Source organism: Lissotriton helveticus, chromosome 7 (assembly GCF_964261635.1).
Source record: "Lissotriton helveticus chromosome 7, aLisHel1.1, whole genome shotgun sequence".
Classification (NCBI taxonomy): Eukaryota; Metazoa; Chordata; class Amphibia; order Caudata; family Salamandridae; genus Lissotriton; species Lissotriton helveticus.
In genome coordinates this window covers 1,289,714,244-1,289,727,835 of record NC_136068.1, presented here as the reverse complement: position 1 = coordinate 1,289,727,835, position 13,592 = coordinate 1,289,714,244, and the positions used below count along the sequence as shown (strand labels likewise).

Here is a 13,592-nt window from a genome sequence, read left to right as displayed (position 1 = left end):
TTTCAAACGCGATCTATCACGGCCTGCCTAAAACATCTTTGGCCAGACTGCAAGCTGTTCAAAATCAAGCGGCGAGACTGGCCCTTGGGATCTCGAAGTGGCTATCTGCCAGGCCTCTCCTTTCCAAACTGCACTGGCTCCCTGTCACTTCAAGGGCGGCCTTCAAGATCGGCTGCCTCACTTTCAAGTCGCTAGCTGGACCTTGTCCCGCCTTCCTGAAATCTCTTATCAGGCCCTACTACCCATCCCGGAACCTGAGATCCTCCCATCTTCACTTCCTGACCACTCCCTCTTTCAAACTTTGCAGATCTGGAGGCCGAAGATTTGCATATTTGGCCCCCAAACTTTGGAACTCTCTTCCTCTCTCCCTCAAAACCTCCAATTCTCTGATTCTTTTTCGTAAATCTTTAAAAACCTGGCTGTTCCCCCAATCTAGTTAAGTCCCCCTGTCCCCTCTGCATCCAACCAGCGCCAGGAAACCCATGGTGTCAGTGCGCTCTATAAGCACCCCTTACAATACAATACAATATGACATCTGTGGTTAATAAAGCGGTAAACGTAATGAGATGTAAAATAAAAGAAATCAACGAAGTTAGAAATGCAAAATATTCTAAAAAAGAAAAAGTGACGTTAGACCACTTGCTGGATACATCCTGGCAATGTGCATCCTCTTATGTGGTGCACGAGGAGCCTGAGGAGGTCAGGTGTGGCCTGAGCCTGGGAGCCTGGTTCCCAAGTGTTGCTGGCCTTATCGTGCCAGCCCATATGCACGACCCAGCACTCTCTACCTGCTGGACATCCCCTGTATAAGTGCCCGGGGCTGCAAGGCGCCTATTGCTGCAAGTAGCATGTGAGGATAATTCTTATATCTCCAGTTCCACAGGCTGCAGTGCAGGCGGATGCTCCGTGGCCTGGGGCGGTCTCTCACCTCAGTGGCTGGATCGGCTGTGGTTCTGGGCCCGGCCTGCTCTTGTAATTTTTGATGATGTTACTGATCTCCCGACTGGGCTGTGGTTTCAGAGGAGGGGTAGGCTTCTTTTTGGGTTCCTTGCTTCCGTTAATATCTTTGGGTTTCTTCTGCACTTCCGGCTTCTGCGTGGGCGGCTTTGGAGGTGGCGGAACAGTAACTTCTGCACAAAAAGAGATTTTATCGTTACCTTGGGAAGCTGTACCAACCAACACTCTCCCTTCCGGGTCAAGGTCATGGGGAAGACAGGTAAAGCGGTCTGTGACTGAGGGCTGAGACAATATACAGTGCTGAGCATGTAGGTCAGAGAAAGAAGCAAACACAAGGAGATGATGTATAAAGCGCTGAAACTTTTTAGACACTCTGCCCCAGTGACAGATCTGAGTTGTATCCATCATCGTTCTTTATCCCACTTCACCACCCCAGTTTGTACCCAACCATATGCAAATCAGTCTTGATCCTATGCCTCATGGGAACAGTCCAGCCCAAACTGCCAGGCCAGGTCCTCCCTGAAACAGAAACAAGCATCCTGGGACCTGTTTCGGGGTAACACCCCTCATCAGCCAGGCTATCTTGAATCCAGTGGCAAAGTGAACAATGGACCCACTTATGGCCATACCCTGCCAACTTAGGGTAAACAAAGTAAACACAAGGAGATGATGGAGGGAGTGCTGAAACCTTTCAGACACTCACCCCCAGTCACAGATCTGGGTTGAAACCATCATTGTTCTTTAGCTCACTTTGCCACCCCAGTTTGGACCCACCCGTATGCAAATCAGTCTTGACCCTGAGAAAGAAGCGGGCCAGCAAAGACTGACAGGCATGTAGAACAGTGAGATCATTCCGGATCCGCCTGCGCCTCTGAAAGCAGACTAGGGCTTAGTTAATGTCCATCAAATACCAGTCAGTCCAGAGCCCTACATGCCACCAAGGCTGTCCAAAACCTGGTGGCTTGTCAGTGCTATTTCAGAATAATGTCCTTTCTTTTGGTATAGGCTACTTGTCCCACTCTGGGCAAGACCTGATCAACCACTTAGGCCCTAATAACGAGCTGCTTGGCGGAGTGCAAACACAGCATGCTAAATTTATGTTACTGCACAGTAACACTGCACCTGTATCGGGCAATTACGAGTTAAACCCCAAGGATTGGGGAATAACACAGTGGGACTGGAGTTACCAGTCATAAAACCACACTGAAAGACCAATTACATGGGGTTTAACACATACATCTGCCACCTGCTCTTAGCTGCTGCAGCTTCTGTGTGCTGTGGGGTTGATGTGGGGGTGGTGGAAGTAGGGGCGGAAGGGGAAGCTAAGTTGTGCCAGGGAGATAACTTTGAGCTACTTCTGCCAGAGAGAAATTGGGAAAGTTGCTTGGCTGCTGCTGCAGATAAAGCATCATGCAATGTTTCCGGGAGGAATTACTGCCGCTGTTCCATAACCCAGGAAAACTGGATGCAGGAACATGGGCCCACTCAGAATCATGTAGCATGGAATAGCATAGCGTAATTCCGCTCTGCTTGCTTCATAATCAGGGTCTTGATCCTCTCAACCTAGGCAGTATCACTAAATGCGAAACAAAAGTAACACCCATTGTCAAGAATACCCCAAGCATTCTTCTAATCCAACTGTTTTTCTAGAGTACTTTCCCGCTCATTCAGGGTAAAAATCACCCTGGAATGGCCCCGTATTCGCCACAAACATGAAACATCCTGTCGCTGTAGGGAGACAAATCAGCTCTGCCCCTTAAACCCATTACGGTGATTCTTTTTATTTTAGAATGTAGGTTTGATAAAACAGAGGGGCAGTTCAACACAGGAATGCTCGGAGAAAGAATACGCACTCCTTTTGGGTTCACCAGCAGCCTCCATAAATGGCTCCCAGTGTACCTTGCCCCACAGTGGCAACAACTGTCTAAAACACTTTCTCCACTGCTTATGAGAGCAATAACTCCCACACAGACCCGTTCATTAACAATGCAATACAGTACTTTAGGGAAGAAACCCTTGGAGCTTTACCAGCCTGTAATGGCATGGGTATAGCCTGAAATGGGAAATCTGTATGTGACAAGAAAGTTTATAGGGACCCAGGCTGCTGTTAGAGCCTTACTGGGTTTTGGCTCTGGACTGCTTTCTCGGCAAGGTTCCTCCTCCTCTTCTTCATCTTCAGAGTTCCTCCTCGGTAGAAGGATCTTGGAGGTGGGGCGGACTTTCTTTACCTCTGTTTCTCCTTTCCCTGCAGGGAAGACACCATTGAATTCAGTGTTTTATGTCATGCCATACTGAACTGTTTAGCTAGCAAACATTTTCAGATGCTGCCATCTGGTTTTGAAGAAGATATATATTCCAGTGAATCTTCTGCTACAACTTCATTAGTGGTCTCTCAAAAGTGTACATCCCTTTGTCTGCAGTGCATCTCTGTACCTCACCTCAACAGCTGTGAATCCTACATTCCCACAATCTGACTCTGCTTTTTAACCACCCACTCACCACATTCACCGATATTAGTCTCAGTAGAACCTCCCATACTGCTCATATTCAATCAACAGTTCTGCACCTGCCACACCTCCCATACCACACTGTAAGGACAAGTGCTGACTCTACAATCAGTGGCGTAACATAGGCCCCCGCGGTGCGGGGAGAGGGCCCAAGGTCCAGTGGCCCCCCTCAGCACAGTACCCTGGCCTGAGAGCGCCTGACTAGTTCAGAGGGGGAGGGGGCTCCGGGTAGTTTGCAGGGGGGCCTGCTCAAGTTTCGTTAGGCTATTGTCTGCAATTTGCTACTCCACATCAACTAAATCTTCCACACTGCCCCGCCCAGACTCCAACTACTTACCATTCAGCATCTGCCCCACACAACACTCTACACCTCCCCCAGCTATTTTACATCTGTTCAACCACTGCTAATGCTGCCCACTTTACACCAACCACCTTCTCAGCCAGTCCGTAAATTTAATTGTTGATACTTAAAATTGTTACAATAAATTTGAAATAAAAATTGCACATTACATTAAAGAACAGTATGCAGAATGCCAGACATTTGTGGAGAAAGTAAATTTATTGTTAAATTCCAATTACATCCTGCCAGGTGCTTGCAAAGTCAAATGAACAGGCATTGCCGTCTAATCTTTTGGCTTTGTCAGTGCTTGTTTTGTTTTGCAACGGTCTTTGTAAATGTTATTGTTGCAACCTCTACCAGGCCCTGCCAATGTAGAAAAAATTGGCTAAAAGCAAAACAAATGTTTGGTCTCAAAAAGTACTCACTATCTTAGTATTCCCTGTCACTGAAGGGAAATACTTTGTGGTGGATGTGCTCCTTGTGGAGGCAACTGCTTGTCGTGGTGATGCTCTTTGTGAAGGGAACTGCTTTGTGTGTGGGTGTGCTGCTTGTAGAAGTGCAGAATTCGGTCATTCATTCTGAAATTAGCCAATGGCTGATATTGGCTGACCCACTGCCCCATGCTGTATGCTGCAGTAGACAGATGAAAAAATAAATGGCACAGCAAGAGACCAATGGATGAAAAGGACCAGCTGAAAGCAGCTACAAGTATACTCTACATGTAATTTTAGTGAGTTCAAAAAGCCTTGCCTAACGTCAGACGTAAAAGAAAATGTAAAAAATGTGATGTACATACTGAAAAACAAACATACTTGCATCTAAACCGTTATCACAATGACTGAAACTTTAGCCACATTAACACAATTCTAATTGTTTTTCTTGTTCAGACATAATATTACAGAAGAATTGCATGACGAATACCTGCATTAACCGATCGGGGAGGTAGGGAGTATATGGGATAGAGACTCAATTTTTAAGAGCAAAGTCTGTAGGACCCTACTTGTAGGGAAAGGACTTCCAGCAGTCTCTTCATAGTAACTTTATGCCCTATATGGCGGTTTATGGAGACATGCAAATGCCTGTGCTCGTTTACATCTTGCTAAGAGCTATAGACATCCAGGCAGATTTTTACCAACAAGATCAGTGTGGTCTGCTTTAAATGATCCACAAGATGAACGCACGTTACCCGCCCTAAAGCAGTGCAAGTAAAGCCACCGTCCCAACAACACCAACATCTGGAGAACTCGAAGCCTTATCTAACATGGCCGATCACCAGGCATTGGTGACTCCATTGTGACCGGTGAATGTATTCCACAATAGTGCTTTATGTATATTATTTCAGTGTTTAGCCCTATTCATCAAATTCACAAAAAGAGAATCCAACGCAAAGGCCTGATTTAGCAAAGCAAACTGCAGGTTTATCTGTGCCAAGGATGTTGGAAATGAGTGCCCATATAGATTTCTGAAGGTTGTGCAATGCAACCAATCCAGGCTCTTTACTATTTTGTTAGAGTGGGTCTCAAGCCTGTAGAGCAACGGTGCAAAGGCTTAGGTCTATCAAGTTTAGAATAGAGGTGGTGCAGGGCTTACTAGCTATGCATGCAACACCTGAAAGAATATGACAGTGAAGGAAGTTTATTTTTGAGAGTTGCAATATGGGACTTGTGCCTTCCGTCCAGCGTTTAATAGTTTCAGTTAGACTATCCTGTACCTCCCCTTCAGCCCAGGGAACATTCAACAGGGGTGTTCCGCCACCTTCCAGAAATCAGGATGTGAGTGTTGCTGATGTTCATGACTAAATTGCTGGTGAGATATTAAGCCTCTCACTGCTACAATGCTCTTGGGAGACTTACACCGGTGATATCTCAAAATCAGCGTATGATCAACGTACTGAAGGGCTTGAATAAGCTATGAGACTAGTTTAGGTGGAAACGATTTACCTTTGCTGACTTCGGCACCAAAAATGGAGTTACACAGTCTAAAAAGCAGGGGTACACATTTTGTTTCAGGTCCTAATTTGTGTCAATTTGTTCACACGCTGAGCGCCCGTCCCAGTCTCCCCATAGCCCAGGTCCCGGAATATGTTGACTGTATGGCGCATAATAATGGGGGTGGGACTCCAAAAGCATCTAATGTAAACCATAACAGTCCTCTGCTAACACCACCTAGGACAGTTTTATAATTAAAAAGCACGTCCTCGTTGATAAAGAGGGACCTTTCAGAGATTAATCAAGATTATTACAACCAGGAGGTTATCATATCAATAGTTGCAGAATTTGCATAAAACTCTGTTTAAAAAAGGAGCAAAAACTGCTTTTTGTGAGCCCGCTTTGTATTTACCCAGCAGCAGACGTGGGGTCCAAGGCCAATACTGGCATAGAGAGGATGCCCAGTTTGGATGAAAAAAGTTACTCACCTGTAACTATAGAGCATTGGTACCTTTCGGAGATGAGATGCACGTGACTGAATAATTCCCTGTGGCGAAGGTGGGAGAGCCACCATAACCTTACAGTAGCAGTATGAGAGTATAGTTGTCTTGAAAGGCTTTAAAACATTATCACTCGAGCAGCGCAGTTACCTCGTTCTGAAAGACCTGAAATCCTGTAAATTAGATGAATGCGATGGCTGCCACCCCTCCCAGAGGCCAGCTCACCTCAGATTTCCAGCACAAGTGTAAAAAGCAGAAGTTAACAAGAAGAGAGCCTCTATTTGGGGAGGAGGGAAGGCCACATGTGAGGAGGGAGGGCCACATGGGAATCTATGAAAAATTTAAATGCTGGAGAACTTTAGGTACAGATATGCCATTTTTTCCCCTCCAGCAAAGAATCCTTCATAGATTCACATTCTTGATTCAGAATAGCAAGCAGTACCATCAGTTTGCAGGTGGTCCGTTAATAATTGAAAAAATAATGGAGCATTGCTCTTCCCAGCACTGTATTGCTGTCTGCTCCAGCATCCGAACAGTAGGGTTGAGGGAAGGGATGGCGATTCTTCCAGGTAGCTGCTTGGCAGATGTTAGTAAATGGCACTCCTGCATAGAGAGAAAATGATGCTGCCATACTCATGGTGGAGTGTGCAGTGACTGTCTATAACAGAGGACATACCACAAAGTGCAGACATAAGTCCCTGACCATGCAATCACAAACACTTTTCCCCATAATTCTGGCTATGGGTACCTGCTTGCATTGAACTCGCATTCCCCTGTTGCAAACAGGTTTAATCTTGGTTTTCTATGGAACACTCTTCTCAGTAGAGTGTTATTGCTTTCCTATTTGTGGCATCTCTGCAATGTGCGGCTGAGGTTGTCCATTTGGTCTTTATCTGCTCCTGGTAGATGTTCAGTCTTTAGAAATATCTTGTATTTTATAACCCAATGTCACAGGTGTTGAGCCTTCAGTGACAGTACTAGAGATCTTGTGAGTCCCTGTTTGTAGATACAGCTGCGGCCAGTGCTGGTAAGAGCGGTAGGGTCGGTTGGGGGTGGGGGGTATTTCAACAGACGGCAAGGAGGGAAAACTAATTATTTATTTAATTTTCACTCGAGGTTGTCTGTTGAATCCCCCCCCCCCCAACCCAGCCCCACCGCTCTTACCTGCACGGACCGCGGCTGTGCTGATGTAAAACATCCATCCAGTGCTGCCCGTTCTGACCAACACCTATGAATGGTGTCATTGCAATAGAAAGGACTGAAGTCTTCACATAAGAGCTCTCAGTTCCAGCACACTGATGTGCACTTTTGTTTCCTATGTAGGCCACTGCCTTTGGCTGTTACCGCTCGAAGATCTGCCTCACATCCTTGCATTGAGGCATCTGTGGTGAACAAAGTCTGTTTGGGGTGGAAGATACAACAGGCCCACTCCTGTGTTCTTTGTTGATGTCCACCACAGGACAGCCTTTTTCACGGTTGCAATTATTTTAATTTGATAATTGAATAAGCCAGATATTTGCGTCCCTTCCTTGTGCAGTTTGTGCTGTTTCGGAAGCATTTGTTATTGGCAAAACCGTTTGAGGCATATATAAGATGATATCATTCCTAGTAGTCTTTTCACCAAGTGTATCTTGACAAACTAGTTGCTTTTAGATCATACTTGTCAAGGCTGACAGACTCACATGACTGTCTTGGGAGGGATATGTCTTCATCTCCTGTGTGTCTAATGGTGTCTCAAGGAAATGCATTTTGAGGTATGGGTGCAGCGTTGATTTTTGAATGTTGTAAGGAAATGCATCTCTTTTGTATGACTGCGCTCATGTTTTTAGGCTGATGCTGCTGGTTTTTCGACTCTGTAGGCGTATTGAGTCCTGACCAAAAGGCCTCAGTGCCAGTGCTCAGACCCTTCAAAAGATCTAAGTTTATTTGGCTCACCCACAATTGGCATAAGTTAACTTATTTATAAGTTCCCAGAGGTGGTACCAGGGGTACCCAGGGCCTGTAAGTTAATGTGTCCCTCATGGACTGCAGCAGTTATTCTGCCACCACGAGTGTGACAAAGCAAAGCAAGACTCATAGCCTCAGTTCCGGACTGCTAACTTGACTTTATTATTTAAACTAATGACAAATTCCAGACCTACCCTTTTAGTATATATACACATCACCCCTAAGGCAGGCCTATTGAAACTTATGGTAGGGTGCTGTATATTAAAAATTGGTATATGTGTTCTAGTAACTTTACATGTCTTGACAATAAAAATCCTGCATTGTTGATTTTACTATGGAAAGGCTAGTAGCCCCGTTGGCAAGTACAGAGTTACATGCTGACAACTCAGCAGTGCTAACTGCTGAATGGGGCTACTAACCATGATACTTCGAGGTATTAAGAATCTCTGTAATAAACCCAACAAGTTGCTCAAGTCGAATTTAATGTAAATGTTGCACAAATAGCAATTTTAGAAAGTTGACACTTTGGTGCCTAAAGTCTCCAGTGATCATTTATGGTGAACACAAGCTGCTGTCCTCAAGACAGCCTTCTGCCCACCTGGGGGAATAGAGAATGACTCCCAGGAAGGAACACAAAAGGCCTGTCAATGGTAGAGGTGTTACCTTGTACTGACAGGCGGGCCAAACAGGGTGTGAGCCTGAAAGGCAAGCTTCAAAAGGGGAGCTGCCATTAAGGGGGAAATGGTAGTCATACACAAGAGGGGTTGCTCTTTTGTTTTAGCAGACAGGCTGGCTTTTTGGATATGGAGGGAGAAGTCATGGCCAAACTGTTTTTTCCATGGTCGTGTAGCCACCAGGTAGTTCCGATGAGCTAGGGAGCTAAATAACCCAAGAAAAGGGTTCTGCTTTGTTGGGGTTAAGTAGAATGTTGCATTCTGGGCCAGTTAGAAGCCACATTTTTCAGGAAGTCTTCACTAGTACCTGGTAGCACCTTGTCTAGTAGTCGCCACATCCCCCCAGGGCACAATAATGCCATAAAAGTGGCACCCCTTGCACCCAGACCTCAGATCATGTCGGTACTAGATAGAGGACCAAATTACTTTCCTGCTGTTCGTTGGACACAGCAAAGAGAGGCTGCATCAAAGACTGGACTGCACCTGCTTACACCGGGGGCTAGCAAAGAAAGGACTGTGCATGTGATGTCCCGCTCGTGGAAAAGTTGGCTCTGAGCCCCATACAGAGAAGGCGGTGTGGCACGGTTACAACAAATTTTTTACAACGCACTACCATTACATCGCAACTTTTACCACGCAAACCATTACAACGCATTGCGCTGGGGGGCGCTCTAGGATAGGGAATGTATTTAATATACTATCCAACACCTTCCCTGCTATCCACGGGGACTGGAGTTGGAATAGTAAATTAAATAATTCACTATCCAGCGCCTAAAAGCATTATGCGTTGTAATGGACTGCGTGGTAAAAACCGCGTTGTAAAGGCATGCGTGGTAAAAGCATGCGTTGTAGTGACACCAATCCGAGAAGGCAACTCCAAGAGTCAGTTACCTGACTCCCTGTTACAGCCACAGGAACATAAAAGGTGAGAAAGCAACTCCTCTGAGAGTACAGCACCAAGAAGTCTGATTGCTGCAGGACACCAAGGTAGACCCTCAAAAATAACATCCGAATCTGCTGTACCCGAAAGTGTCATCAGAGTGCAGTTTGGTCACCCAACACGGAATTTACTGCAAGTTAAGGAGAACTACTGGTTTTGCTGTAACTAGAAACTGGTTTTGTGCTGGACGTCTTTCAGACTCTTGGGATATAGACCCCCCTGAGTCCAAAGTTGCCCCTCCTTGTTCGTTGATCAAGGGGTAGCCACAGGGAGACTGCCAACACTGGCTCAGCATCCTTGAGCATCTCAAGCATTCTGCATCCCTTGCATCGAGACCACTCCATTGATTTCCATAGTGGTTCGCCCATAGACCATAGAACCGGACTGTAGACTGTTTTAACTGCTAGATAACTGTTCAACTGGGGCTTACTGGTCCCTGTGACCGTCTCCCTTTTGAAGTTGGTTCCCACAAGAGTACTCTTATAGCCGTTTTTAAGTTACTTGTTTTGGCTAATCCTAAAACTGCGAGTCGGGATAAAGTACAATGATTTATTACGCTAAGAGAAAGCTTCAATTTATTGTCTTGTTCTTGAAATTCATAACTCTGTAGCCCTCCAGTGGATGTTTGTCATTGAGATGTCCATTTAAAGATAAAAATGCAATCTATTTTTATAAATTAGTGTAGGATTTTTATTGTATTGTATTTCCTTCTTATTTAAGTGTGTTGGTACTTGTTATTGCTTTACACTTCTTCCTGTGAAAAGCCTGACTGCCCTGAGCCACAGCTACCCAGGACTCATCTATGTTTTTACCAATAAACCTGACTGGTCCTGATATGGAATTGTGCCTTTCTTACACAGTGAGGTCACATAACCACACAATATAATGAACCACTTTCCTCACAAGTGTAAGCCCTAATTTTTGGAACAGCTTGCTTACTGAGTGTGTCATGGCTACCCTGAATGATCAACCAAATGTTGAGGTATGGGTATCACAGTGACCCAAACACAGAAGGCGCCCTGCTACTGGTGTCATACAATTTGTGAATAGTTTCAAAGGTGATGTGAGGCCATAATGGGTCTCTGTGAATTGGTAATGGTGACCTGTCACCTCGCACCTTAATAAGTTCCATTTGCAATAAGCTGGAATGCGAAAGTTGGCATTTTGAAGTACCAAGGATGCCAAAAGTTCTCTCTCTAATTTACCAGCTGCAACAGTTGCTGCTGAGTGACTATTTGGAAATATTATTTTCTCAGTAAGACTATGGTCTGATGTAGATCTAGGATGGGTCTCCATTTATCTGATCTTTCCTTCTTGATTAGAAAAAATCTCCTTTACAAGCCTACATTTGGCTGATGCTTTGAAGCTGGGCTCATTAGCATGAGGAGGATTTTGTCTTCAGTAAGCACAGACCTTTGGGCAGCGGTGACTGTGGGCGACACTGGAGAAATCTCACTGTGTCTCCAAAGTGGATGAGACACAATAACCATCTATACAATGTTATTTGCACCCATCATGACCCATAGGCCAATACCCTTCCACCATTTCGGCCAAGAGTTCATCAGTGGCAAAAGTCTGCCTCTTGTGATTTTGGGTAGGTACATCCCCTTTGCTTATATTATTGCGTGTTGCAGGATACAGATGGTTGTATTCTATAGGATGGTTACTGCTGTTGACTCTAGTAGTACTGACAGTATTGGGTCCACAGTGCCTGGTATGGTTGGTAACTATTACTCTGATATCCCTTGCGGTATGTAGTACTCTTTGCTCTGGTGCTGCGAAAAGGCTGGGAACATCAATATTGTAAGATACCTAGAGATTTGGCCATGTCTGTTTTAGTGTTTATATTCTGAGTATGTTTCCCAAACAGGGGTCACCATCAAAAGGGCATATCAAGTATGCAACTTTGAACTTTTGATCTGAAAGATGTTGCTCTTAGCCAACCCTGTATATGAAGAGTAGCAACCCAAAACTATGTGCCAAAACACAAGGTTTGCCACATCTATAGGAGCAACCCAAGCCTTCCACCCTTCATGGAAAATTGCCTTAGCTTTCCGCTTCTTGTCCTTGTAGAAGTTCAATGTAGGGAGCTACATCTGACCAGTCTGGCAATCATATCTGCTTTTGAGGGCCATGGTGTTCGCTGCTGGAATTGATATGGCAGCCATAAAGGAAACTCTTTTATTGGAGGCATCTATTCTCTTGCCCTCTCTATATGGGGATGGAAGTCACCACTGCAATATAGGAAGACCATGCAGGTATAGCGTCCAGTCATTGTGATCACTCCTCCTCTTTGGTTGGAGGTGGAGGAGGAAGGAAAGATGAAGATGTAATAGACTGGGCCAAATGCAAGGCAGAAACCACCTTGTTTGAGAAGGATAGACAGGTGCCAATAACCAAGTTACCTGGGTAGAAAATATGAGAAAGGGTGACAACTGACAGGGAGTGAAGTTCTCCAACAATATGATATGAATTATTGCCACCAACAGACCCTGCTTAGCAATTGATGACGCAAATCGCAAGATGTTGGAAAGATGAGAATTAATAGGTATGATGCGTTCTGACTGAATGAACTTAGTCCAGCAATCTGCATATATAGTTTTGCTAGTAGACTTCCTGGCTGCCAAGATAAAGTCTGTTATGTAACCGTCCTGCTTTGAGATCAGGTCCACTCTGCATGGGAGAGGAAGGGATGGCAAAGTGCTGAGTGCCAAAAGACCGGCGTACCTGACTGGGGCATTTGTAATCAGCTGTGCTCAACACACTTTCTGCAGGATTTTTGACAGAAACAGGATGAGGGCAGAACGTACTGTAGGCATTGACACTAGCTGAACCTGCAGACATCTCCCAGGGAACCAATCATAAGGAAGTGGATGGCACAAAACTAAGGATATTTCCTGTTCTAGGCCGTAGTTAAGCAATCCATGAATGAAAACCCAAATATGGAAAGAATCACCTCTGTTACTTCAAGGGGCAGGTCCCACACATGGACCTCAGTGAGAGATGGTTAAGGCATCAGCCCTCTTGTTGATTGAGCCTGTCTGTTAATATAATGGGTGTGCATGGTGTTGTCTGACAGAATCTGAATGTTGCTCCCAGAAAGGGAGAAAAGCCTTCATGGTATAATGGACACAACTAGCGGGGTCACATTTATGTGCAAGAATTGCTACGATGCCGACCAAAGGCCTGGTGGCGTAATGTTGCCCAGATAGATACCCTAGCACAGTGAGGGAGCATCTGTTACCACCACAGCCAGACCTACAGAGGGCTGAAGTATGGCCCACCAAAGAGTTAGAGAGGTTCATGCACAATGGGCATCTGGATGAACAGGGTGGAAGATCTTTACCTCAGCCAATTCTACTTGCTTCTTTATTCTCAAAGTTCTGAGGAAGGTATTTCCTTTTATCCTTTTTGATGTGAGAAAAACAGTGGTCACTGCACAAATTGCATCCAGGCTAGACTACTGTAAGGCATTATTTACTGGTGCAAATAAGCGAAGTATCCTTAAGCTCCAGATGGCACAAAATGCAGTGGCTCAAGTTCTTCTGGGCATTACGAGACTTGATTCCGCCTTCAAGACCCTGATCCAACTGCAGTGGCTGCCAGTTGCTAAGCGTATTCAATTCAAAGCCTTATGCATAGCTTTTAAATCATTGCATGGACTAGGTCCACTGCAAATGTCACACTATTTGAAGCCTTATGCCCTGGCTAGACCACTCAGGTCAGCGGACTGCGGGAACTTTGTCACTCCCAGATTGTGTAAAGTCAAATGGTGGTGGGGGGCTGGGGCAACAACTTC

At 45.2% G+C, this 13,592-nt stretch overlaps 1 protein-coding gene across 2 annotated transcripts in view; it reads right to left on the bottom strand.

Moving 5' to 3' along the window:
• MYO15B (myosin XVB) overlaps positions 1–13,592 on the bottom strand; it is an 810,836-nt gene that overhangs the window by 416,596 nt on the left and 380,648 nt on the right. For both annotated transcript variants that reach the window (XM_078654532.1, XM_078654533.1), the window contains 2 exons: positions 3,077–3,202; positions 929–1,130 (listed from right to left, as the gene is read on the bottom strand). In XM_078654532.1, coding sequence (XP_078510658.1) covers positions 929–1,130; positions 3,077–3,202 — 328 coding nt within the window. The remainder of the gene's footprint in view (positions 1–928; positions 1,131–3,076; positions 3,203–13,592) is intronic.